This window comes from Diplotaxodon limnothrissa, linkage group LG4, assembly GCF_057381915.1.
Source record: "Diplotaxodon limnothrissa isolate DT_005_m linkage group LG4, D_limnothrissa_male_GT1.1, whole genome shotgun sequence".
NCBI classification, from domain to species: Eukaryota; Metazoa; Chordata; class Actinopteri; order Cichliformes; family Cichlidae; genus Diplotaxodon; species Diplotaxodon limnothrissa.
In genome coordinates this window covers 20,548,631-20,576,127 of record NC_140599.1, presented here as the reverse complement: position 1 = coordinate 20,576,127, position 27,497 = coordinate 20,548,631, and the positions used below count along the sequence as shown (strand labels likewise).

General features: G+C 44.2%; 1 protein-coding gene across 1 annotated transcript; it reads left to right on the top strand.

Annotated features, from left to right (window-relative positions):
• Positions 1–282: 282 nt before the first annotated feature.
• On the top strand, positions 283–17,405 carry pdgfab (platelet-derived growth factor alpha polypeptide b). The gene is made up of 6 exons (XM_085351621.1): positions 283–928; positions 1,948–2,044; positions 5,644–5,787; positions 6,986–7,176; positions 14,945–15,071; positions 16,468–17,405. The coding sequence occupies exons 1-6, from the start codon at positions 869–871 to the stop codon at positions 16,479–16,481; spliced, it is 633 nt and encodes a 210-aa protein (XP_085207747.1). The 5' UTR covers positions 283–868; the 3' UTR covers positions 16,482–17,405.
• Positions 17,406–27,497: the final 10,092 nt, after the last annotated feature.

Sequence of the window (27,497 nt, the reverse complement as noted above, 5' to 3'; positions counted from 1 at the left end):
CTTTTCTAATCACTGATAATCAATATCGATTACATCCTGAATCTCTGAATGGGCTCTCTCTATACACACACACACACACACACACACACACACACACACACACACGGACTGAGGGGGTGGGGATGTGCTCTTGAGTCTTAAGTCATCTAAGCAGCCAACCAGCTTCCCTTCACTGAATAAATGCACGATCACCAAAGGAAGGGGGGAGGCGCAACGGGCACGGAGCTGCTCTCTATATCCAGAGCCTCAGAGTCGCTCTGACACCATTCACTCCAGAGTCCCACGCAGCCAAGGAACTCCGCAGACTGCTGCAAGACAGGCTCTGGATAGCACAGCACGGACAACGTTCCCCAGTGTGATTTTCTCCTCGTTTGGATTATAAATATTTGATGTAGGACTATTAAATACTAAAAAAAAAAAAGTCAGCAAATTAGTCGTGCTATTGAATCCTATGTGACATTTTCTTGAAAGTAGCCGGGTTTATTGCATTTTTTCCCAAATATATATATATTAAACTGGGTTCAAGTTTGAAGCCTGTAGTTTCTTTTAAGAAAGTGAAGGGCAATGTGCGTCCTGCTTGTCTCTTGGGATTGTCTCACTTGCGTTTGAGGAGCTATGTCGAGTCGCAGCAGCAGAGTGTGTTCGGGAGGACGCGATCCACTGTGAATAACAAGAATCAACTTCCAGCCTCTCACAGCTTCAAGCAAGTGCAGCGCGGTGTCTTGACTGAGCACGCTGAGCTGCCTGACACTCCGGGTTTCTCTCCCAGAGGGGATGGTTGTGGATCCTCTGGGGCCAGGAGCGACTCTGGGGCTCCTACACGTTCGCACTTTTTCTGAGATTCGAGTAAATTCTAAATTAAAGGGAAATGAGAGCCACACTTTCCTACATCCTGCTGTGGACGACGTACCTGCTGGCCACTGCTGAGGTAAAGTTACTAGTTAACTTGGTGGAGGCACGGTGGGGTCAGATAGACGGTGTCTTTGGCCCCCGTGTCATACTTGGTGGTGTGGGGTTTTTTATTCTTGTGAGGGTGCAAAGTTCCCAAAGAGCCTTTGCACCCTCTCACAAGAGCCACACATTCAGCAGCACAGCTTTAATGTCCAGATAAAGAAAACCACAAAAGTAAGAGCTCTCAGATTTGATTTAAGCCATTTGAGGCTCGGATACACACAGATGGGTTTATGTAAGACAGTTTTTATTTTAATTTTTTTTATTTTAACTCACTTTTAACCGATATAAATGATGTATTCAAAAAAACATGGTGGTGTAGGCTCTGATTTTAAACATTAGTGTGAATGTGCTTTCATTTTTTTCTCGACAACAGCGTATCAGTGACTGTGCGCTTTTGAACAAACATCACGTCTGCACTTGGATGCATATCTCAGTTATTTTTGGCTTATGTGCCAAATCTGTTCGTAGCTTGAGTCAACTGGGCAAACGTTTTGGTTGGGCTGAGCGCGATCATGGGAACCGCTCCGGCTGATATTTTTAGCCCCTGCTCCTGTGCGGGTCGCACGGTTTGCTCTGCTTGAGGTGCCTGCAGGTCCGCAACAAGTGCAGAGTGCGGAGAGGATATTGTTTATGATAGTACAAGCAACTCTTATCGCAAGACAGCTATTTTTTTTAAATGCTGATAGGTAAAGTTAATCCTTTTTTTAACGCACATTTTAAAGTTTAATGATAAAAGTGTTTATTCTACAGTTATCTGGGTTCCAAATGAACGAGAACTACCTAAACTGCAGAATTCTTAAGAGACCGCTTTTTTTTCCTCCGTGGATGAGGTGATGTGTGGCAATGAGACAAATCTGCTTGCTTGTTGGCACACTGTTGTAAAGCTGTCCATCACATATTTCTAACCTTCATTTGTCGTTTGATTTCTTTGCCCCGACCGTTCTCCTCCTCCTCCTCCTCCTCCTCCACCCTCGACCCGCGCCCACCCCAAAGGAAGTGGAGTTTCCCCAAGAGCTGATAGACCGACTGTCCCACAGCGAAATCCACAGCATCAGCGACCTCCAGCGGCTACTGGATATCGACTGGAGAGGTAAATTCTGCTTCTTGATGCTTTGAATCATACATATGAATTACGTTAAGAATCCTGACGCACTGAAGGTTATTCAGATGTGATATTACATCATGAATAGCCTTTTATTAGCATCTGATATATATTTTTCTTTGTAAATCAACACATGGATTTACTAAAGATAGTGTTTTGTTTTTTTTTTTTTAAATTTTTTTTTAAAAAAATGTATCAGCGCTTAGTTTCTATGGGCTATTACTATGGAGCCTGTAGTCGAATGGCTATGGCGATGTTTAAGAAAGAACTTAAGTCCAGAAGCCACTGACAGTATGCTGGTATCAACACTTAATCAATTCCAGATTTAATGAATTACGTAAACAAACAGGTTTATGAAATGTGTTGGCACATTTTTGCCAGCTCCATTCAGGCGGGAAACCAGTGCACACCAGAAATGAATCTTCAAAAACATAACCATGTGCAGGAAATTGCTGAGGGATCTGTGCACCAGTGGGGGTCTGCCAAGCACGATAAAACTGCAACAGGTGCATTTACTGTGCACGTGTGACAAAGGTTGAATGTTCACTGAGACCAGGTCATCTTGGACCCTCTGAGATCAACTTACCGGGTGAAACTCTCACCCATAGAGATTAGTTGATGGACACAGGCAATTACAAAATTTGCTTTAACAGTCCCAAATGATGTAAGCTGCCTCACCAGTCATAGCTCATTAGCAACCCTTAACCATATACTCAGCAGAGCAGCGCTGGGACCGGACGTTCGCTCAAGTATTCTTCTGTGTGAGCATGCATTTGCCTTATTGATGAACATGTTAATTAGGACTAATCGCTCCCACATCATTAGTATGTTATCAGTTCACAATCAAACCAGCCTGTACTGCACAACAGTGATCACTCCTCTTTATGCCGAGCCCAGAAAAGATTCCCTGAGTGCCTCTAGCATGAGGAGAGGTGTTTATAATTGAATTAAAATGTCTTTCTGAAAGCGGAGTAATGTTTTTCAGGGTAACAGTAGTAGGCTGATCATTGATACGAGGACATAAATCTGTCCAAAGGCCCACTTGGCTGCCCTGGTCAGCCCATTAAAAGACTTTTGATGCCAGCCAGAGGGATATTTTCAGAGCTTTTGTTGCAATATATAGCAAATGTTGTAGCATATTAAACAGGGAGGGAGAAAGAGAAGCATCTGAAAGGGTATGCAACACATTGCACCTGGAATATTTCAACAAAGAACTGTATTGTAATGATCAAGAGTTAAAATAAATCTGCCTGTCAGGATGACTGTTTCATTTAGTGCTGCTTTGCTCATCTTGGCCTGCATTTGCTTTCGGGAGGATGGTGTCTTTAGCTCTGACTGACAGATGAGATGACCCTGTTGGAGCCTGCAGATGGCCGTCTGGCCCCTGAGGTGCTCCTCTCCTCTCTGCTCCTCTCTTCCCTCCTGAGGTGGCCCCCTGCCTGCCTGCTCTTATCTCTTTCACTGAAGAACTTTGACAGAAAAGGGAACCTGACTCTTAGCATGGGGCAGAGGTGGAGGAGAGAACAGGAATCCGGAGGTTGTATTCTCACTTTCTGTAGAAAGACTGCAGTAGTTGTGCAACCCGCTTTGTTTCTGAAAAGCTGACAGTTTACGCCCTGTACACCAGGACTACCCGCAAATCTGCAAAAACAACGTTTGTGTACTCTCTACCCGCTCTCGCACCCACAGAGGGGGCATGCTGCCCTTGTGACCTAAACGAATGCTTTGTCAACTCAACCATGTAGATGCTCTCAAATAACAAATCAAGGAAGAACGGCACAGAGAGAGAATTATGGGGGTCACTTATTGCGATGAGTCAATAGAGTGCTAGCTATTTAAATAAGCAGAGGGACAAAGGAGAGGAGGAGAGGAGGAGGGGTAATTTGCCTTCAAGGCATGAGATAGTCTCCTTCATGGTTTCTTTTCTCTTGTCTCAGTTTGACAACATTCTGGGGGTGCTGTTGCTTCTTAGTCACCTGGAATCAGCAGTGGAGCAAACCCCTCACCCCCCTGGTGCTGACTCCTTTCTTATTCTGCCCGTCCTTATTTTTCCCTTCTTACCAACATTTTCTGTCTTTTTTCCATTAAGCATAAAGGATTACCCAGTGATGCTGAAAATAAGGAGCGGGGGGACTTAAGAGTCTGTCACATCTCCCTTTTCCACATCAGATTTTGAAAATCTGGGTGGCCAACAGTGTCACATTCTTCTTCACTCCTGAAATGAGGACAGGGGTAAACTGAGCACAGCCTGAGTGACCTTGTATAAAGATTGTTAGTTAGACGTCCAGTCAGAGGTAGGTAGGTGTTGTGCACTCACTCCCTGTCTGACTGAGCGCACGACAAGTTCCTTTGACTACTCACTAAAGAGACTACACTGAGACCGAAAGTTGACAAATGTGGAAAAAGACAGCATCAAGAAGCAAATAAACAACCAATCCTGAAGAGGGACTTTATATAGATAGAGGAAATCCCTTTAGATGACTCTGGTCAGATCACAAAGCGGCTCAGGGGGTGGAATGTGTTTGCCTGTGGGTAAGCTTTGTTGTGCCGGTGTACATTGGGTTTTAGGCTGCCATGCTGAATAATAAGAAGAGTTTGTGTAACTGTCGCTATGTGTTTCTGTTAAGTGTACATGCATAGGAGTGTGTTAGCCAGGTGAAGCATTTGTGCTGTGCCTACAGACAGGTAGGACCCACCCACTTAGCAAACACTCTCAGACTCTGCTCTCTTAGAAAGGGCAGTATCCTGCAGGGAAGTGTTATCATTTTATTGCTGCTCTGGTACTTTTCTGCAGTGCACCTTATATCCTGGGTGGGGACCAAAACAAGCAAGCTTTATCAGATGACCATGAATGTGGAAAAAAAAAACTGGCTACATTGACCTGAGGTTAGAGAACTTTGAGGAGCTAGCATAACAAAACATGTACTTTTCCAAGCCACTAAATGATTGAAAAAGCAAACATTTTCAGGCAAATGAGAGACACCAAACCGCTAATTAGGGCAGGAATAATGGTGGCTGAGTACCACCTGTCAAATGACCACTTTAGTCCCCCCCCGCGTGTGTCTGTGAAAGCTGGTTGTTTTTGAGGGAGCGTGCTGACTCACCTGTGTCTAGCTACTTCATGCGTGTGTGGAAAGTTCCTGCCAAATGAGTGAGTGAGGCTGACACACAGAGCTTTACAATTATGCAGAGCTGTGTGTAAAAATGGGCCTCCTGCCTGCACCCTGTGTCCTCTGGACTGTTTACCTCAGTTTGTGACCTCACCAGCAGTCACTCTGCCCTCCTGCCCACCAGCATGTTGAAGGGAACTATAGGCCCTGAGAAACCAGTCAGAAGTTACCATCTTATTATGGTTGTGTGACTAACCAACGCACAATTTGTTGTGGATCGGGTATATAAAAACATCAACGGCCGATCGCATGCCGGCTTTTCCTGAGGTCTACCAAGCCACCCATCGCAGCCATTCAGCATTGTTAAAGCTGCAACTCATAGCTGGTTTATTGGCTGAATAAGCTTTGTGTGTGTTTGTGTTTTGCTTTTATTCTCTTTGTGACATTATTAACATGGCGGCCTTCTTTTTTGTTGAGGTACGGGAAACAATGTTATTGAGGAGCCCAAGCACCACATGCACCACAAGCAACCAAACCACCACAAGAACTCCTCTCATCATTATGGTTACTACGGTGACCTGAAGAGCTCCCAGCTGCACAGCCGACGCAAGAGGAGCATTGGTAAGGCCGACAGAGTACAACGTGCTCAACTCAGAGGTTGCATCATGATTACTTTTTACACCATATAGCCTGCATCACACTTTGGCACATAAGATTACAGTGTAAAGACGCCCTAAAAATAACCCGCGTCTTAAATATCACCCCCGACACGAGTTCCCAGGAGATGAAACTGATCACTTTACACTAATTTCAAACAAAGCTAATGGTTAGTGGCTTTTATGTTGCCTTTTTGTGGATAAAAGGGAACCCTAATGAAGACGTCTACTCGGTATTTACTGCAATCAAGGAATCATGAGAAACGAGACTGGTGCGCGAGGTTGACGAGGCCGTCTGACACGAAGCCTTGTAATTGGCCGGAGGCTCACAGATCTAAGGCACACGTGTCAGGAGAGAAATATATCCTTGAGCGTGGAAATTCCAGGCATTCAGGGCTCAAGTTGCAGCTCGTCTGGGCTCTCAGTCAGATTTCTTCATAAAACGCCACGCGGTACGATATCTGATAGAGGCGTGTAGAACACCGTGTGATGCGTGTGCATTAAGACTCTATACCCTAAGTGGCACAGCATTTAAAGCCACACAGGATAATGTGGTTGGTTGTATTTCATATATATCATAAGTGTAATGTACTGTTTACCATTGTGGCAGCTGTCTCCACATGATGCACATATCATCTTTACGACATAATGGCATCTTACTGTACACACTCTATCAAGTCTTTAGGTTTAAGTGCCTCTCGGAGCATTAAATCTGCTATGAATACTTAAAGTCTTCATTACAGCCAGCGGGGTCAAAGGCCATTATTAGATTTCCCACCGGTGCACGTGAGGTTTCTGGCCTTGTCACGCTGCATTAACTCCACCGGGTTCTCTGAACAAAAGACTACTATTTTAATGTCTCATCGAGTCCCAAGCTTCTTAGCTGATATGAGATCAGCTTTGTGTTTTGTTTTTTTTGGATAGCTTGTCTTCTTAACAGCCTTAAATGGGGTTGGGTGTGATCTTAGCCTAGACAAACAGCTCCCACATCAAATGACTCATCAAATAACGAGCAGCGAAAGAATGCATGAAGCAGCTGTGAGCGAACAGGACAGATTACAACAGTACATCGAGATGGAAAAGATGATAACAAATGCCGGCGCAGACCAAAGTCATTAACTCGACTTTCCCTCTCTCCCCCCTCTCGCTCGTCTCTGTTACAGTAGAGGAGGCAGTTCCAGCAGTCTGCAAGACACGGACGGTGATCTACGAGATCCCCAGGAGCCAGGTGGATCCCACGTCTGCCAACTTCCTGATATGGCCGCCTTGTGTGGAGGTGAAGCGCTGCACGGGCTGCTGCAACACCAGCAACATGCGCTGTCACCCTTCCCGCAAACACCACCGCACCGTTAAGGTAAGACGCACGCCTACAGCATAGGTTGTTTGCATAAATCCATGACTGCATCATATTAAACCCAGTCACCCGCTCAGTGCAAACACACTTGCTTCCACATCCATTCACCACTTTTCCTCTCTGCAGGTAAGTAAAACAGGGAGGCAAAATTGGGCTAATATGTTTTTCTGGATACTTGTTCCACACTTTACTCCCTATTTTCTTTGCAACCCTCCTCCTCACGGTTCCAGAATTGGCCACCTAACCTAACCTGCTGCTTCCATTCCTTCCCTCTATCCTTCATTTTTTTTTTTTTATCGATCACCACCCTCTCTTCTCATGTTTGGTGAGAGGCCCTGGGTTGGCTGTGACAGGACGGTGGAAGGAAGGAAGAGGAGGAGATGGGGCTGTTGGCACTTGGAACCATGACATCTGTTGAAGGAATGACCCAAGAGGGATGCTCCTGGCAGATGTAAGACAGGCTAAGAGACAGAGATGGAGTCTTGTATCTAGAAAGTATCTGTCTCTCACTATTGCACAAGTACACCTCTCCTGTCTTCTCTGTTTGGACCTTTCGGGAAACAGTAAGCCCAGAGAAGACAGGGTGACAAAGAGGATGAGAGAAGGGGTTGCACTGTTCTCAGAGACTCTTTGGCAATGGTTGCTTGAAAACATGTCCTGTTCAGGATCAGAGGAGAGACTCAGCGGCTGGAGCGGGAGATGTATTTTTGACGTATTTACACTTCAGCCTGTTAGCCTGAGCATAGCTCTGTTTGGAGGTATGGGAGTTATGTGGTCTGTTCTGTAAGTAAGAGACAACCAGGGAATAAACAGGGTAGCCTGGAACAGTCTGACTGCACACTCATCTTCGCGCTCTATTGTTTCTTCTCCAATTCTGATCTTGCCCAGCTGCCCTCGCTGGTACATTGCTTTGTCTCCTGGTCCTTTTGCAGGACTTTAAAGATGCCGCGTTGATAGACCAGCAGAGGAATAGGTAATAAAACAAATATCAATCTTGGGCTTGCCCCCTCTTTCCCCTTTGGCACCCTGGCACAGGCCATGCAGATTTCAGTATTAATAGGAGGATCTCCTCGTGTACTTATGGTGCAGGGAGGGTGAGGCAGCTCTGGCAAGACGGTCACTGTAGGGCAGAAGCCATTGCACCCAGGGCACAGAGTTTATGGTAAGACCTGCTGACTCATAGCGTGGAAGGAGAGTGGAGCTCTGATGTACAGCACAGCTCTGTCTGTCTGCATGCAAGCTCATCTGTCTCTCCGTCTGCCAGACCTCAATGGGAGCACTGTCTGTGATCACAGCGATGAGGGATGGAGAGAGACTGACAACAGCATGGAGGACACTATAAGGCTTGATTCAGCTATTCCTGGAATGCAGTGATCCATGCAACTTTGTCAACCCCCCCCCCCCACCCCCACTCCGCCCCACCCCATCTTGACACAAAGGGCAAAATGAGCCCACTGACTTGAGGGACCTTCAGGCATGGTGGAACGGGTTTCAAGGGGGTCAGTTTTTCCATGTGGTTCCAGCCTCTGGTGCGGGAGGGCGTCTGAGAAGCGTCGTATCCCTGTAAAGGTCATCCGTCAGGGCTCCGGTCAGGAGACATTCATCGCATTGTGCGTGAGAAACATTGTCTCATGCCAAGTTGTTTTTTTTTCCTTCTTTTTTTTTCCTGTGTGTCCTCTGTCTGAATAGGGGTTCAATTTGTGTGTCTGCCTTCATTTATTAGAAAACTAAAAATGTTGTTCGTCTACCGTTGGCCTGGCTTGTTTTTTTTTTTTCTTTTTTTCTTTTTCCTCCAAAGCAAGGATGGGAAAAGAACACATTTGCGGTGTTTCTTTCCATCTCATGACACTTTGCATTTGTCCAAATACACCTTTATTTATTTTTTTCCCCCCTTCTCTCTTTCTTTCCCTTATTCCTTTTTCATGCTGTGGACCCAAAAGAAGCAAGCGGGTCTGTGCAGGCCCCGTTCTGTAGAAGGCTGCCCTGCCCTGTGATGGGGTAATAAAAAAAAAAAAGAAAAGAGCCAACTAACCTGAGGGGGGGAAACAGGGCCATATTCTAAATTCATCTTTTCTTTTCTTTTCTCTTGGTTTTGCCCATTCACTCTCTCTTTTGCATTTTGCACTTTACTCCTTCATCGAGATAAGTCAGCCTCTGGGACCTTGTACGTGTCAATTTCGTTTACACACTTGTTTTGTGTTGTCTGCATGCCTTGGCATGGAAGAGAACACACTAAAAGTGAGAGGTGTAAAGATAAGCGACGTGGCAGGCTTTTAGAGATGGTTCAGTGTCCGTAAAAGAGATCAAGTGAGGAAGGTGGAAAGAGAAACAGAAAGAGAAACAAAGAGAGGTAAACAGTTTCTAATGAGCTAATGTTATTATGTTTTCATGTATTTACATCCCAGCATTCCTTTACCTATTCCTGCACCCCGCCTCCTCTTGCACTTTCAGTGACACCATAATCACTCTCTTTATCCCGGCATCTTGGCTCTCGCATTTCTTTTCTATTCAGAGTTCTCATTTGTCTTTTCTTTGTGGTGTTTTATCAGCAGAAGGCTGCCAAGAAACCTCTTGGCCAGCATGCTGCTGATTTTGTGCCACAGAGTTCTTAAACTTGTTATAATCTTGACATGGCATGGATAGCTCAAAATATAAACATGCCCAAATTTATTTATCGCTGGCACAAAACACTTCCAAGTTTCTATTTTTGTCTTCATCTCCTCTCTCCTGTATTCCCTCAGTTCATCCTCTTTGTGTTTGTCTGTCTCTGCTGGCTGACGGCTGCAGCTGTGTCCGGTATTTCTGATGGTTTTCTCAGCGCTTTTGGCTCCGAGTGTCTGCAGACGCACTCACTCATAAAACAGGTGATTTTGAAGCAGGCGGGATTCGACAGGAAAAGGGATACAAACTGCGTGGAAAGACGTGCGCTTTTAAATTCTTTTGCGCGTCTGTGTTTGTGTGTACATACATGCAGAAATACGACTGCAAACAGGCTGTGGCGGAGGCAAAGAACAGAGCTGTCATTCAACCTGTCACTCATCAGCTCTTAAGGCTTTTGCAGTATACTGCATTCCCCATAAACATGGACAACTATGCCTTTTTGAAAAAACAAAGGAAAACCTTTTCTTAAAGCAAGCAAATCAGAAGTTGTAGATTTTTAATGCATGCACAGGAGGAAATTGTGAGTTGTGAAACTGAAAAATTGGGGCTGTATATACATGTCCTGGCACATTTTTAAATCCCACTATAGAAAATAGGGCCTTAGTCTAATAAACTGTTCATTCAGTTCAGTTCATCTCAGTCTTGGTTTGGTTCAGTAGCTCGAGGCTTTCAGTCACCTTTGATGTACAGGTATTTTGCAGAGGTTGTTGAGGGTCATCAGCACATCTGTGTAAACCCAAGGGGTGTGTGTGTGTGTGTGTGTGAATAGCATGAGCACTCCATGCTAAGCGATGTAAGCTCACCAACTGCAGAGTAGGGACAAGACCGTTTGTGCAAAGAGGAAGACGGGCTGCAGAGTAATGAAGTGTTGATGGCTACTGGATCAAAGTGGAGGCTGACAGAGGCCAGGCGGATAAAGCCACAGTGCTGAGTGTGGGGGTCCACACATCTCGCTGCGCCGGCCCCGACCCCGACCTTTACGCACAAACACACAACATACGTACTGACAGTTACCTCAGCAACAGTAGGTCACATCCGGGTGTTTGGTTTTGGGGGGTAAAGCAGTAGCTCTAGCCCCGCGGTTGTGTGGGACCCTGACTTACGGGGTGTTTCATAAATAAAAGGCGTCGTGACGGTGATACAGTGAGAATGATTTATGATCATTTGAAGGGTAGGGGTGCAGATGGAGAACGAGGGGCCTCCTGGTTTTGAAGTCTTCTGCAGCTGTGAATTATTTTCCCTTTGATTCACTTAGCTCCGCTAGACAAAGGAAGGGTGAGAGAGTTTGTGTGCGCACAAGCGTGTTTGTGGTGTATATGGCGGGGGTTGCGGGGCAGGTCGTGACAGACCAATGGGAGTGTCCTCACGAAGCTCCAAGATGGAAAGTTTGGCCTCTGCTGCACCGGCTGGAATGCATCAGTCCGAACAGGAAAAACCATATTTTAATCACATTTTACTTCATTTCTGTATTTTTCTTCAATCCTCCCCTGCTTTGCTCTTCCCTAAAGACTTCATCCTCCCCCTCCACATCTCCTCTCTATACAGAACTGCCCCTCCACCTTCCCTTTTCAGTCTTGGAGTCTGATTGTCTGTTCAGTCAAATAGTTGTTCACTCCCTCCTTGCTCTTTCTGTCTCTTTCCTGAATCCGAGCCATCCCCGCTCTCTAATTTGACCCCTCTGCCATTTACTTTATCTCATTTGCTCTCTCTCATTAAAACCTCGTTTTCTCCTCTCAGTAATGTCTCTAACTCTGTTCTGTTGTTCACTTAAAAAAAACCAAAAAAAAAAACCCCAAACAACCCCCCAAAAACAAAGATTATACACATCTTCAGATTCTTTGATATTTGATATTGCATGATAGTTGTGCAGGAGAGGTACGTGATGCGGTCTGGGGAAGATAGATGTGCACATCTGGAGACGTATGTGTGTGGCTACACGACAGTGGTGTACCCTGAAGTGTTGCAGACCTGCGAGAGATGTGATAAATGTCCTCCTTGCTTCCTCTCTTCTTCACACACAGCCTGTGATAAGCTCTTTCACCCATTATCCAAAGTTTGTGTCTGTGTGAGCAGCAGCAGATTATCTTGGCAGTCTTTGTCTAAAGTTCAGTTTTCATACTTGTCTTCTGGCTTTTTTTCCCTTTCTTTTTGATCTCAGGACACAGACAGACACAAAGTTGTAAGTACAAGAAGCCTCACAGTTGTGGCACCCCCAGCAAAGGTTCCTTTTTGTCAGGCCGCTCTTGCCTAATTTCCGTCTTAACAGATGACTTGCCACCCAATCCTGCCTCTTTCCACCCTCCATTCTCCAAGAGCACGCATACATTTTTATTTATTTTTGCTCAGTTCTGTCGCTGTTCCAGTTCATGATGGCCTGCGGTGCACATCTACATCCTCGCTGTGTTTTCCTTGGAAGGCCGGAGTAAAACTTTCCCCTCCATCATGCTCTCATCAGTGCCGTGCACTCAGGGAATTCCCAATTAACTCGACTGGGACGACTGCATTCACAAGTAAGGCTGCGGAGACTGCGGAGACACTGGGGACAAACCACGGGGGTGCACTTCCCAGAGCCCCCGGCCTCACCCCAACCCTCTGCATCGGATATCATTCCACAGCGACTCAGGGGACTTTTTCTCAGGGCCCTGGCTTTCCAGGGAGTTTAGAGGAGCTTGATTTATACAAAGAGAGTGTGGGGCCCCTTGTCATAGCATGGGGGTCTCTTTCTGATGTATGTTTTATTTGGAAAGTGATTGATTCTGTGCCAGATAGGAAGCCGGTGATCTTTGTATGAAGGTTAAGAAGTGCTTAAAAAATATGACAGAAGTAAATATGAAAGCCAAGTGGAAAAAATAGTTAAGAAAAAAAAAAGGGAACAATGGTTCCTTCCACGACAGCATTAACGGTTCCCCATAACATAGGAAACAGGAAGCGAGGCAGAAATTGAAAGAGAAAGCGTCAACTTACTGGTCAGAGCACATGCACTTTGAGGAAAACTGTTGCACAGAAACTTGTTTAGATTTAAAAAATAAAATAATTTTTTTTGGGTGTGTGTGAATCTGTGTGTGTGTGTGTGTGTGTGTGTACCAACTCCTGCAGGGAGTGCTTTTAACCCTGCTGTGCGAGGGGCAAGGAGACAAGCTTACTGCTGGGCCTCTCATCATGGGGGCCCATTGCTTTATCCTTCAGTCAATAGCTGTTTGTTTAGGTGTGTGTGTGTGTGTGTGTGTGTGTTACTAGGATCAGCAGTAAATGTCAGATGTGGCGGTTTCTTTATTTTTGCTTCCTACAGACTTCTTCTGAAGTATTCCGACATTCCCCTTAGCTCCCTGTTTTTCAGTTGCTAATATTTAATCAGATTATCTAAGTTTTCTGGGAAACGGCGATGCTGCTTCACTTTTGGTAGATAACAATAAGCCTTGATAACTTCTCTAGCTGTCTGTCCCCTCGGTGTTAGTGTAGTAAACTTTGTTTCTCAGTGGGCAACCCAGGATCTAAGCGTTAATAGGTAACGCATGAATGTCATCTCATGCGAGTCATGATCACAGCGAGCCGTCCGTCTCACTGCCTTAAATGACCCCCTCTGCTTACACACACACACACACACACACGGGAGTGATGGTTCACTTTTTTTTTCTTTTTTTAAAACTCCATCTTCTTCTCTTCTCTCGGCCTTTCACCTGCTCTCTTTCTCGGGGCCTGACGATAGAAAATACACCACCGCCACTAGCCCAGACGCCATTGTCCGTTGTTTGCTCACTGCATACCTCTTGTGCTCGCTCGCCCTCCTTTCACTCCCTTTCTTTACTCGTAAGAAACTGTTGCACAGGAGTGACCGGTGAAGCTCCTCGTCTTTCACTTCTTTCTGCCTCGGTTTTAGTCTCACCTGATGACCATCGACTCCGAGCCACAGTTGTAGCACCAACATGAAGCTGGCCTCTCTGTGTGAATGTCAGCATTATACTTTCTTTTATCATACAGGGACTTGTATGTTTATTAGTTTGCATGACTAACTTGACACCGACAGGCAGCCTTGGCAGTACGCCACCGTGGGTAAGAAAAGGTTTTGCGCCTTGTCTGCGTGCAAATGATCCCTGTGCTGACTGAAAAACTGTGTTGTTCATATCGCTTGAGAGCGCTGGGAGATTTTGCCCAATATCCCTTCTCGTGCAGCAACTAAGATGGTTGAAGCTGAGGATATTGTTTCCATGTGGCCCCCGGGCCCCTCGGCGGTGGATGGGGAGGTTTCTGTGCCCTTGGCACTCAGATCAGAGAATGAAAAAGCATGCAGCCACCTCCCCTGAGTTACACAATAAGATCATCGTAATCTAAACACAACCCTTTCCGTTCAGCTTTCATTTAAGCTTTAATCAATACAGCGTCTTCATGAACTGCCGACAGGCGATTGTTTTTGTTGCTGGCAGTCGGGTGAGAAATAGAGGTCTAAGGCTTAAAGTAAGTGGGTGTTACCTGCTTTGGAATTCCTGCATTGCTTCTTGTGTTTGCTTGATGGGAAGGTTTGCTTTTTCTGCTTAGATTACACCTAGTATTTCTTTAATGCATGCTAAGCAACACTTTCCCTAACCCACAAAGAAATGCCTCCAAACGTGTTATGACAAGGTGAATGACTTTAGGCGTGTGTCTGTCTGGATGTGGATGCTCCTAGCTTCTTCTCTTCTACCAGAGTAAACTCTTTCCTGCGCTTGAGGGCCTACAATGCTCACGCCCCCTCCCACCACCACCCTCCATCCCTTTCCTCCTTGTTTGAGCTTGCTTGGACAAGGTCATACACTCCACTCTTTTAAACACCTGATCAAGAGTCTATATGAGCACACGACTAGTGGAAGTCAATGAATCATCCTCAGGGGAATGCTGCTGTCACACTTCAAACACAGCAAGACAATGTTTTTTTTTTTTTTTTTTTTTTTTTTTTTTTTTTTTCTTTTTCTTTCTGTGAATCGATTTATGGATGTGTCATCAGTCACAGAGCTACGCCTCTTGATATTAGCAGATGGGCAATGAGTGTGTGCATTCTCCGAGGCACACAGAAGAGTAATGATGTTGCTGAAGCAGGGTCTGTAGCTAACCTTTTCCCTCTTCCTCTCTTCAGGTAGCCAAGGTGGAGTATGTGAGGAGGAGACCCAAGTTGAAAGAAGTCTTTGTGCGGTTAGAAGACCACCTGGAGTGTGTATGCACATCACATCATCACGCGGTAGAGCCCTCGGATCCAGAAGCAGGTAAATGAAGCTTTGCTTCTTTGCAAAAAAGCACTTAGAAGCTGAGTTTGATTGCAGAAACCGACCCCTCTTCCTGATCGTGCATTCTACTTTCCCGTCTTCCTCATATCGGTCTGATGGTCTTCTCTCTGTTTGTCTCCATGGCTTTGCACTGGATGACCCTTTTTTTTTTTTTCTTTTCTCTGTGATTGCCCCAAACGAACCCATGAAGCGGCTCACTATTGCAAAACTATAAAGCTTGTGTGCTCGTGCCTTGTAAGATGAGGATGTGTGCGTGTATGTGTACTTGTGTGTTAAGGGAGGGTGTCCAAAGGGCTGCTTGGCATGACAGCAGGTAAACCGCCGGTGCCTTGATCTGAGGCCTCTTTTCTCCTTGGGAGCAGATAAGCGCTGTAATGTGTGCTGATAAGGCATCTCAAGAATTTATAGTGTTAAATCTTTGCACTCTCTGCTTCTGTCCCCGGGCTGTTGTGGCTCTCTGTATTATAAACCCCTGCTTCTCGCTTGTAACCCTCCTTCCTATCCACCCTCCCTGACTTTTGTGTTTTCAGGCCACCGTAGGGCCAAAGGTAAAAAAAGGAAACCTAAAAAGCTAAGACGCACCAAGGGATTATTGGTGACTTAAAACAAAAAGTTGCACTCATTACCCAAAGTCCACTGGAGAGCTCTGAAGCGAACAGGTAGGACTTAAGAACTGCAGCCTTTAATCACCTTTCGGCAGTGCACTGGCCCAATCAGGTGCAAAGAAAGGGCCCTGCCAATCACCCAATAACATCACAGCCAATCAGTGTGAAAAGAGGAGGAACTAAGGAGTGTCATCCTCCGTGCTGTCCTCAATGCTGCATGTTGAGCTTGTGGCCTGCTGAGCATGCACACTGCTTTTATCTGCTGTGTTTTGTGCTTGCATGATGTCATTTCATTGTACAGTAAAGCAACTGTTTGTTTTGCTTCACTTTCTAGAAATCACTCCTGAGTTTTCTTTTATTGTCTTTCACCCTATCATATCATCACCCTCTAAAAAAAAAAAAAAAAAAATAAGAGACCAGTATTTGTGATTTTCCTCATTCTGTCCTTTACTTCAGCCACACACACACAAGCAAAAACACCAAACATAACCAAAATAACACACACGCCGTATTTTGACTGGACATGATGTCTGGTCTGAGCGCTGTCTTTGAAATATGGAGAAAGGTAATTCAGAACACTGCAGATCTTGTTTGAGCTGTGTTTGAAATGCATGAACAAACTGGTTAAATTGGGCTCTAAATCCAGTAATCTAGTTGGATATCTTTTTCCTGATTTTAAAAAATCAAACTTAAAAACAAACATGTATTGTTTTTGTAAACCTGTGATTCTAATCTCACCCTTCCTCTCTCTCTCTCTCTCTCTCCCACAGTGGATGTGAGGTGAGACCAATCAGAACAAGGGACTTCAGCGTGGGAGGTGCCTAAATAGAGGAGGCCTCCAAAAATGACACCTGCTCTGTCCTCTTCCCCGCTGCCGTGCAACCTTCGTCTCAAAAAAACAAAACAAAATAAACCCCAAACTTTTCTGTAAAGATGTCAGACTGAAAAAGAGACAGCAGATAAAAACAACTGAGATACCAAAGGTGCTTTTGAAAAAGAAAACAGCCGGTGACTTTCTCTGCGGTAAGCCACTTACCTAAATGGCTGATTAAGAAGAAAAGAGAGGATGCTGCGGATCTTGGGCAGGCCAGGAAAAAGGCCAAAGGGAGACGATGAAAGGGATCGATCGGTGATGGACATTTTGACTGGGCGACAGTTGAACAGCTGTTGAACAGTTGGACCACATCTCGATGAAAATCAAGTGCTCCGATTTAACACAAGTACTCTGACCTGCTTAAATGAGTCTTGCATTCACAGGAAAAAAGACAGAGGGATATAGGGAAAAAATGATGGAATGAAAGAGACTCTTTCTGGAGCATCAAACACTTTGAGTTGACAGATGTTTGCTCCGAGACCTCTGGTTGTGACTTTGCCCACCTGCTATGTACAGTTCAATTTGAAAAGAAAGTAGTCGTTCTTCTTGCAAGCTATTTATGTGTGGATGTTTGCTTTCCATTATGAAAGAAAAAAACAAACGAAAGATGTTTCATCATGTTTTTGCAGTAGGTCTGGTTCTTTGCAACCATCAGTATCACAATCTCAGTGTAATTTTGTTTTCTTGTCAGCCATGTTTCTTATTATATTACAGTATATCTGATGTCCAGTCTTGTATATGGTTTGGATACATGTGTGAGGAGGAGTTTTTGAGAGTCAGTACAGGAAGATGCTTTATTTTTGTTATGAAATATATTATGCATACTTATATCCAAGCGGGAATTATGTTTTCTTTTTGTTGTTCTTGAATGTCTATATTTAATCCATCTGGGCGGGGCGGGGGGGTGCAAAAAAATTAGGTCAGGGGTGAAAGTAGGCGCGTGCGTGCGTGTGTGTGCGTGTGTCACAGCTGTGAACAGGATAAAAGATGGGGATAAAACAGCCCAGGTGTGTGTGTGCGTACGCACTGTGGCATATGCTAAGGCAGTGACACGCCCTGCCCTATCCTTTAGGCAATATTTACCACAAACATGCATTCAGCAAATCAGTGTCTGCCAATCACATGAGTGCACAAAAAGTGCACTAGCATGTCTAAACTAGAGCATATTCATAGGCTGTATATGTGTGTGTGCTTATGCACAATTTCTCTGCTACGAGAGGCTATTCTTTTGTTTTTGTTTTTTTTTGTTTTTTTTTCTCTCTCTCACCCATTTCAGTCCAGCGCTGATAAGGAAGATACGCGCCCGGTCTGCTACATAAGCACACATGTTGTGCCTTTGAAGAGCAAAGTCCATCTTAAAGACTGAATGAAAGTGCAAAGCAAATCGACAAGTGGATGAATGGGCTCCTTGTTTGGTCAGGCTTTACTCCTCTGTTGACAAGAGAACAGATCTCAGATTACTCCACTCCTGTGAAGGGACTCACACTTTATGCAGCTCTCCTCCGTCAGGACAAATGATCTGAGGTGGCTTGAAAACAGCGCGGTGCTAGCCTGAACTCGTGCCCCAAAGGAACAAACAATTACTTCCTTACCAGTTCCTATGATAGTGATGAATGTGCGGCAAGGCCTGGGGCTTACGCGAAAACGTTCCTTTTTCAGCCTGTGTCGAAATACGGAAATATGACTGAGATTCTTCTAGCGGACAAAGGCATGAGAGTGAGTCACAGTGCAATGAAAAGCAATTCAAGTGAGAAGAGCTTGACTGAAACATGGCAGAAACAGCTACTGCTGAACTGTGGGCTACATATCACACACACACACACAGCGCACCTGCTGACTGGTGCCATATTTTGTAAGGCTGATGTTTCACCGGTATTCTCAATCACAGTTGCATCAATATAAGATAGTGTTCTCAGTGAATCAGGGACCATGCATAGAGCAATTTGATTGCAGTCCACCACAATGCTGTTATGCTATTGCAAAGCCTTTTATTACTTTCCTTTTGAGCTTTCATTGGATAAACATAGCAATAATCATAATTTATATATTTATGTTATTAACAATAAATATATTTCTGCTCATGAAATTCTTCACTGGATGTCCTGTTAATTGCACCTTGTGTCTCAAGGATGAGTTTTTAGGATAAATGTAGACGGCGTAAAGACAAACAAATGGACATGAAGGGGAAGGAAAGTGAAGCATGCGCTTGCTATGTGAAGGCAGTAAAAATATGTACAGATTATGCAAGATCAGAAGAGTGAAGTGTTCTTATGTTGGTACTGCCGTAGTTGGCATAACATAAGCTTGATGTGAAGGTGGTGTTGTTACAGGAAATGTGAGCTTTTACCGGCTTGCAGGCCGAGCAGGAGCCGGGCTTTATTCCAGGATCCACCGGTAGCAGACGGTAGGTTCTGGGGGGCTTTATTACTTTTCCCCTGAGCAGCTCACCATAATCCCCGGGCTAAGGGACATGAAAGCCCTTCTGCTTTGCACTTCCCAGCCATATACCCTGCTTATTACCGCAGGAGGGGAATGAGATAAAGAAAGGCACAACATGAAAGAGACACAGGATCAGAGAGACAGCAGCTTGGCTACCCCGTAGAATAGGGGATAAAGTCAATAAAGCAAAGATAAAAGGAGGAGCAGAGGTTTGATTGATTTTATTGTTTTTAACCTGACATGCACAGCTTTATTCACAAAAATGAGGGGAGGGCCAAAGTAAGGATTTAGAATAGCGTGTGCAGTGTAGTCGCCTTGCAAGGAAAAGAAAACAATATGTCATGCTGAGAAAAGAAGGAGGAGTGGGAAAACCCTGATGAGTAAGAGTGCAATGGGATGGGGTGGGAAAAAAAGGATGAAAAGAGGGGTTTAGGTGGGCTCAGGATGGGGGTAATCGGCACCACAGCCTGAACGGGCAGACGGGGCGACACTTAAGGGGACATGCTTTATAAGTAATACCAGAGGGACACATGGGGGTAGGTAAGGTGAGCAGAGGGCTGATGAATGAGCTTTATGTCTGTGAGTGTGTGAAAGTGTTTGAGAGAGCGAGCCTGGCAAAATGTGTGTGTGATTGTGTATGTACTAAAACAATGCAAAGGAGGTGTCTCAGTGTGAAACATGCTGCACTGGAATTTCAGCCCTCATAGAGAGCTAAGTGTCGTTCGACTACACAGGGTCAGAGTTTAGGATTCAGGGCTCATATGAGGATGCTGTTATTGATAAATTTTGAAGCTTTCGCGGCTTTCCCTTTTTTGTTTTTACTGTAAATAAATTCCACCTTTCACAGGAACCATTTTTGGTAACGTTTTTGCTACCCTGGATTCAACGCATCCTCAACTAAATCTAATAGACACAACCTCCTCCTCCAGGAATTAGCTTTTGCTTTATTCCTTAACAGATTACAGATTGTTTAACTTTTGCTTCATTACTCTCTTCCCTCCTCCATCCTCCCCTTTCCTTTTCCCCTCATCGTAGCCCTGTTATGTTTCTTCTCTGAGCCCCAACCTGTGGCCTCTGGGTTTTGAGGAAAGGCAGAGGTGGGCTTTGAAGATGGCGACAGCCAAAGTTTGTCCAGGGCCATGGCCATGAATGCCCGCCTTTGTTGTGCGCCACTCTCTCACGTCTTCATATCCTCCCCCTCCTACACTCCTTACCCTCCCTCTGTCCCCCCGCAAACTTACATGGACACGCTCATGCCCTCACTGGGGCCCTCTTTGCACAAATGACCCTGCTAATTATGTATTTAAGGTATTTGGCTCCTGTGAAAACAGCTTTGGGTTAGCGGTGGAAGGTGGTGGGGGTGGTTGAAGAAAGGAGGGTGTATAAGGACGTGGTGTGGTCCATGGTCTCATGGCTATCATTACTGCCCAGCGTTGAATGTAAACACTGGATTAGGGCAGCAAGGGGTGATTCAGGAGAAGGGCGGTTGAGGTGGCAGTGGTCGCCTTGCGCTTCAAGGGTTCTGTGCTCTGGTTTCACCCCTGGGTGACAGTCCCTCAGAAACCTTTCTCTCATGCACACACTGCTTACCTCAGACAGGTAATGATTTATTAGCAACACGGGAGAGGCAATGCAGTGCGTAAACATCATGGGCCTTCTTTTTTTCTCTTTCCTTCTGATATTATCTGTTTTTACAAATTGTTTTAGGAGTTTTTTTAAAATATTCATCATCACATTTCTCATAAAAATCTTTGATATATGAATATCACTTTTATTTTTATTCAACTCATTACAGTGACCTGAACAGATCCCTGAAGGTCCTTTATATTGTAAGGTAAAGAGCCCACAATAATAGAGAGAAAACCACAACAATCAAAAGACCCTTTTTGAGCAAGCACTTGGTGACAGTAGGAAGGAAAAACTCCCTTATAACAGGAATAAACCTCTGGCAGAACCAGGCTCAGGTAGGGGCAGTCATCTGCTGGGTCTAGTTGGGGGTGATGGGAGGACAAAAGACATACTGTGGAAGAGAGCCAGAGATGAATATTATTTCCCTTACAATTAATATTGATGGAATATGGTAAATGGACTGATTCTTATATAGCGCTTTTCTACTCTCAAAGTGACAACATTCCACGTTCAGCCCTTTCTTCTAAGCTTTTAGTGCATACACATTTATACACCAATAGATCCATCGGAGAGCAACTTGGGGTTAGTATCTTGCCCAAGGACACTTGGCATGCAGACTGGAGGAGCCAGGAATTGAACCACTAACCTTCCGATCAGATGGCCTGTTCTACCTCCTGAGCTACAGCCATCCCATTTGAAAGTAGCATAGCTACAGCTCTGTTACTTTCAAATTTAGTCAGCTTTTGTTTACATTTCTGTAGAATGTTACCTTCAAAGCAACTTAAGTAGTTGATTGACCTATTGCAGCGTCTAAGAATAATAATCACAGATTCCATTTATGCAAATCCTCCCTTTAGTATGGAGATTCAACACTTTCAATGCATTCAGTGCATTTTTGATATAAGTTTAACACCAAGTCACCCAAAAGTGAGATGTAATAGTAAAACAGACTTTACAAGCCAATATAAGGCATAAACTGATACATATCAATTAATAGCAATAAATTAATAATTAATACAGACTGCTGCTGGACTCTTGACAGGTAACACCCTTCTGACTTCCTGTCACCTGGAGCTGTACTGTTAATAAACACTGAAGCCCAATTCGACCAGAATAGAAATAGAAATCGTTAACAAACTGAAATAAAAAGCACCTCTTTTGCCGGCAACTATACCAGCAGACTAATGGCTCAGAAAGCTAAAAGTAGCTGATAATCTCTAGTGATTTAAGCCACATTAGCTAATGTTTTTGATGCTTTTTAGAGAACAAATAAAAATAAGCAGACACTTTGCAAGCCACAGCGACGTCTCTGCATTATCAGAACAGTTTGCATGTTTGCTATGTTTCATTTGAAGTTTGTTTTAAATCTGATTTGTGTCATGAAATTGCCCCTTTATCTTCTCTCTGCCACAGCAACACAAGTCTCATTTAGGCAATTAATGACATGCCATGCTGCTGAAGACATTATTATTTCAACTACTATTAATACTGTTATTTAATACTGTTATTTTTAGGGGTACTGTGATGAAATTTATGGGATGCTTAAGCATCCCCAAAAGGGTCTAACTTGCCTATGACTCAGTGCATTATTGGAAGCCTAGACCTATTGCAGTCTAACTCAGGGAAGGTTCAGGGTCACTTTGTCCAGCTCTAACTATAAACTTTATCAAAAAAGAAGAGAGGGTGTCTGTCTGTCTCCCGAATCCTGGAAGCTGGTTCCACCGAAAAGGATCCTGAAAGCTGAAGGCTGTATGATTTTAAATACCCTAGGAACCAGCAGTCTGGGAGCAAAGTGCTCTATTGGGGTGATATGGTATTCTGAGGTCCTTGAGATAAGATGGGATCTGATTATTCAAGGCCGTTTTGTTATGAAAGGATATGAACCTGATGGTAAAGTGCGAACAGCAGAAACAACTGTTAGACATGCTAACACAACACTGACAGCAGTGAACTCAGAATGATGTTAAAGCTGAGTGTGTACTGATCCCAGCCAAGAGAGAAAACTCAGAAAGAAGATGGTTGCAGAGGATCCTTCTTTCCTACACCCATCTTCTTACCTTTATACTTCCCCTTTGCTAAAATGCTTTGTCAGACTCTCACCGTCTGGGCTACAGCAAAGGAAAAGTCTTTGGAGGTGTAAGCAGCTTCTGAAGAACTCTGAAACCGGATCGTTGTAACTCCCCCAAAGGGAGAGAGGGTGGCTGACTGATGGTGCTGATAAACTGGAGGTGGACCATAGCTTGCATGGTCACTCAGTTGGAAAATGCTGAAACAGGACCCATCTCAAAAGTTTTGAAGTAACTTGTTTTGAAGTAATCACAATTCTGACAAAAGAACCAAAAGACACAAGCATGAAAGGTATGAAGTTAGGGACACTGATTTACTTTCTCTTCCTCTGACTCAGATAGACCTATACCTCTTTTAACTGCTTAAGCTGAGGTTGAATGAAAAGCCTGGATATCTTCACAGTCTTATCGGTTAACATGCAACTTGTTTTCTTAACACTATCTTACAGAAGTGATCATGGCAGGGTCTGCATCAGGTCTTGTTAAACTGAGGAAGGGAAGAAGCAAGAGAAGCAGGGAGTAAATGAGGCCATCGCAGAGGTCCTCCTGAGAGTATAGAGGTCTCCAGAGGGAGATAAGTCACGCCCGAATGGGAGCGGAAGTTTGCATGTGTTGTAATTACAAAGGAAGATGCCTGGAGTCACTGATTCTACTGTATATGTGTTTGTGAGAGAGGTCGAGTGTGTGAGCATGCACGTTTTCCGATGGGAGCGCAGCTAGGAAAGCCAGTTTCCCTTTGCACATCAAATAAATCAAAAGTCTACAATTAGAAAGAAGGAGAGAGCAGTGTTTGGTTTTGTGGGAAGAGAGGAAGAAAGCTCGGAATGTGTCACTGCTATTGAGGAATGAGGACTTAGTGCGCGCGTGTGTGTTTGTGCGCACGTTTGTGTGTGCACAATTATATGTGTGAGGTCGGGAGTAGCCGGCCCAGCCAACATTCTTGGGCCGGCAGTGTTATTAACTGCGGTGTAACCATTATCAGCATTTTCTTTGATCTAACCACCATCAGGGGAGTAGTGGACTCAGATGAACCTGGCTTCTTTCAGTTTTTCCTCTCAGAGATTTTTGTCTTTATTGACATGATGAAGTTCATGGTGTTCTTTTCCCTTCATATTTTAAACCGAGGGCTTGTATGCCGAGAGCAAACTTCATTAGGATGTCGACTAAATGACATTTGATAGCTCACAGCCTCTTAATGAAAGGTGCTCAACTTTTTTGGCACATAAATCTAATATTTTAGGAGTGTGGTCAGTGCTCTGAGTTCACACTTGTTATAGTCCACACATGCACACACACAGGGCTCTCTTATCTCTAAAGGAAAACTATTGTCAATAGACTGCGGAGGCACACACACACACACACACACACACACACACACACACACACAATGAATTTGTTGTGCTGATGCAAAGAAAAAAAAAGCTCTGTTCAACATTAATGTTGGACTCTGGACTTTGGTATGTGTGCTCCTGCAGTTTACATACAGATTGTGGGGCTGAAGGAGGAGCCAGCCTCGTACCTCTCTGATGAGGGTGTGATGAGCGCATCACAACAGACCTCCCACTGTTCACCCGAGCTGGCAGGTGGCAGACGCACCTGGCGCTCACGTGAAGATGAACACGCATTTTATATTTTGTCTTGTCCTTGCAGGTGTCGCTTATAACATCAATTAAATGCAAGCTGCAGCACTGAGGCAGGATACAAAACACAGAGTAGGACATAACAGAGATCATGTCTGGCCAATATTCACTTCATTTTAGGTGTTTGAGCAGTTGCTGTGACTACTGCGTTCTGCACTCGGTAATTTGGCTTGGGTCTGAGCCAATAAACTCTGATAGGCTTTTCCCCCCTTCTAAAATTAGCTGTCTGCTGCAACCAAAACATTGAGAAGCAAAGGAGTAAGCTTGCAGGCTACCTATTATTTTTCTGGCACTGATCTCTGTCCTTAACCACAAAATTTGGACTTACTCAGCTGAATTCCTTCTAGGAAACAGCTATCACTAAAGACAACACACAACTGACTGAATCCCCAAAAGAGACAGCCATTATTGGTGCTATGGTACACCTAGTACTACAACTACTACATTCATGTTTTATATGTAAAAACTGAATATATTTATAGATATTTCTTTTACTTTTTAAAACTTTGAACTCATCACTTTTCTACCGTCAAATGGACTGCAACTTAAGAAAACACCAGCAAAAAGAAAAAAAAACACACAGTGGAAGTTGAAGAAAATGTAAAGGAAGCAGAGAAATCACATAAAACCAATTGGAAGTGTTTTTGGGGACACAATAAAGTGAAGCAACAGCTGTGGATGTGTTGGAAAGCTAAACATGCGAATTGGACACATGCTTAAAAGGAGAGGGGGATTCAACAATGTAGTGCTAGAGAAAAAGATACAAGACAATGTGTTTTTTTAAACCGCATGATTCATTTAATAGATGTTTGCTATTAGCTGTTATCTGTTAGCTTGTCACTTCCTTAGCTGGTCCGTCACCTTATTGTGCCCCAAAAAACATTTCAGCTGTGTTTGGCGTGTTTTGGTGAGTATTTGTGTATCTCTCTTCTGTTTTATTCTACTTCTGTGTACTTTTGCGACATTTTTTCTTTAGCTGTAGTTTAATTTGCCCTCTTGGCAACCATAGTAGTGAGATTTTTAAGATGTCAGCTTCTTCCGGTGGCGGTGTAACGCATTTTCAAGGGTTAATTTCCATCCATCAATTCATCCATTCATGATCCAATTCTGGAACCTATTTCAGCTGTCATAGGGCGACAGGCAGAGTATACTGTGGACAGTCACCACCATTCACAGTCACGTTCACATTTATTGGCAATTTAGACTCACCAGTTAACCAAACCCTACTAACTGTATGTCTTTGGATTGTCAGAGAAAGCCAGGGTTCTGGAGAGAACCCACATAGACATTCAGAAACAGAACAGAAGTGGTTTTATCAGATGGTGGATGCAAACCATTTGCTTTGGCAAATGGTTTGCATCCTATTGATTTGGTGTGTTACACTTTTCCTTGAATGACACAGAGAAAAACTCCCAATCTTAAATAAGGAAGTCAAATTCCAGTTTCACTGTTATTCAAAACAATCTCGAGTGTTCGGGAATACTACTAATACTCTAACAACATCTGTCTTGTGAAAAACATTTGTGAACTGCTCTGCTGGCTTTCAACTTCCTGTTACATCCACTTAAAGGCTGCGAGGGTATTTTTCTGAAACCCCCCCCCCCATGACATGACCGTCTTTGATGTGAGGTGAGGCTGAAAGTCAGGGGTCTGAGTGGAAGCTGTTTGACAGAGTGGCTTCTGAGGGAAGGTCATGACAGTGGGGGGGAAGCAGGAGTGAGTGATGGAGAGATGGCGGCAGAGAGGAAGGACTGTGTAGGGATCTCTGACAGCATGTTAACATTGCCCGCTCTCAGACTTCACAGCACCCCATTTGTTCTCTTTGTCTTGCAAAGGAGCAAATCCCTTTTTGTTTCGCCTTCTCTCTAAAGCTTCTCATCTCTGCGGCGTCCTTTTAACGTTCTTTTTATATAACATGAGGGTTTCTCTGTATTCCTACATCATTCTTGCATTATTTGCCGCTTTCTCTCTTGCTGTTATCATCCTCTAAGTTTTTTTCCCCCTCAGAAGAAACATAACTGCCTTGGTGGTATTTAAACATTTTCTGGTGGCTCAGTTGGTCGGTGCAGTTTTTCACATTTCTCTTTTCCTCGGCGAAATGATGTCATTGCAGATTGTGCTGAAACGGGAGCACTCAGACACATGCATGCACAGTTCCCACTAACCCCAAATGCTTTAAAATTCAGTGGTTTTACTCTGACCCGAATATCTCTGACATGACTTTTACCAAAAGCTAATAATTGTAACAGCATAAATGGTACCACTTCTGTTTGAAGTAGCCTGGCAAAGTTATTGTCCCAGGATGAGAAACAGGCCCAGCCACGGTTGGGAAACTCAGTGACCTGCCTGCCAGTTTGACTACCCCATTTTAGACTTTAATTCAGCTTCAGACCTACCCCCGTCTCCCTTCCCTTGCACACACACTCCTCTCTCTTTCCCCCCTCTCCCTTTAATTTGCTTTCCATGAGCTAAGCAGCATGCGAACACCTGCTATTTTAAATGACATATTCATTGTTGTGCGGTGTAGGAGGTGTAAATCATTGTTGGCCACTCCTCGAGGCAGCTATGCACACACTCTCAAACATAAATGACTGACGTCTCTGGCCTGCTGACAGAGGAAGAAGGGCAAAACATAACATGTGTTCAGTGTCCGTGAATTCTTCCTTCTTATTTAACCAACAGAACACACACACACATACAAACATCTACCACACTGTGTAGATTGTTCAGGAGCTGACCAGCATTACCTTTTCTCTCTGTTCTGCAGAGTGTGTTAACCTGAATCAAGGCAAACATTGGAAGGGAAATACAAGAGCCTGTCATCTTATTCATAACACCTGCAATCGGTGTTTGCCACAGGTTTATAAAATCAGGTATCTAGCCATGCAATCTGCCTTTACAAACATCTGTAAAACAATCGTAAAAGAAGCTTCATGGCACAAGCGTTCATGGCTTAGCAGCTAGGTGGCTGATTACAGCATATCCTAGATATAAGGTGCAACCTGTAGCTTCTGAGTGGGAAAAAGAAACTAAAGAGAAAGCACCTTAAACCTGTAATTTTTCCAGTTGTGACTACCTGGGTTTCAAGAGGGCATCTGAGACAGACACTATCTCTACTTTTAAGATTAGGCTTAAAACTTTCCTTTTTGCTA

Coding starts and splice junctions, on each gene's coding strand:
- pdgfab (XM_085351621.1), top strand. CDS start 869: ATGAGAGCCACACTTTCCTACATCCTGCTGTGGACGACGTACCTGCTG. Junction 5,788..6,985: donor CCGACGCAAGAGGAGCATTG/GTAAGGCCGACA, acceptor TCTCTGTTACAG/TAGAGGAGGCAGTTCCAGCA. Junction 7,177..14,944: donor AACACCACCGCACCGTTAAG/GTAAGACGCACG, acceptor TCCTCTCTTCAG/GTAGCCAAGGTGGAGTATGT.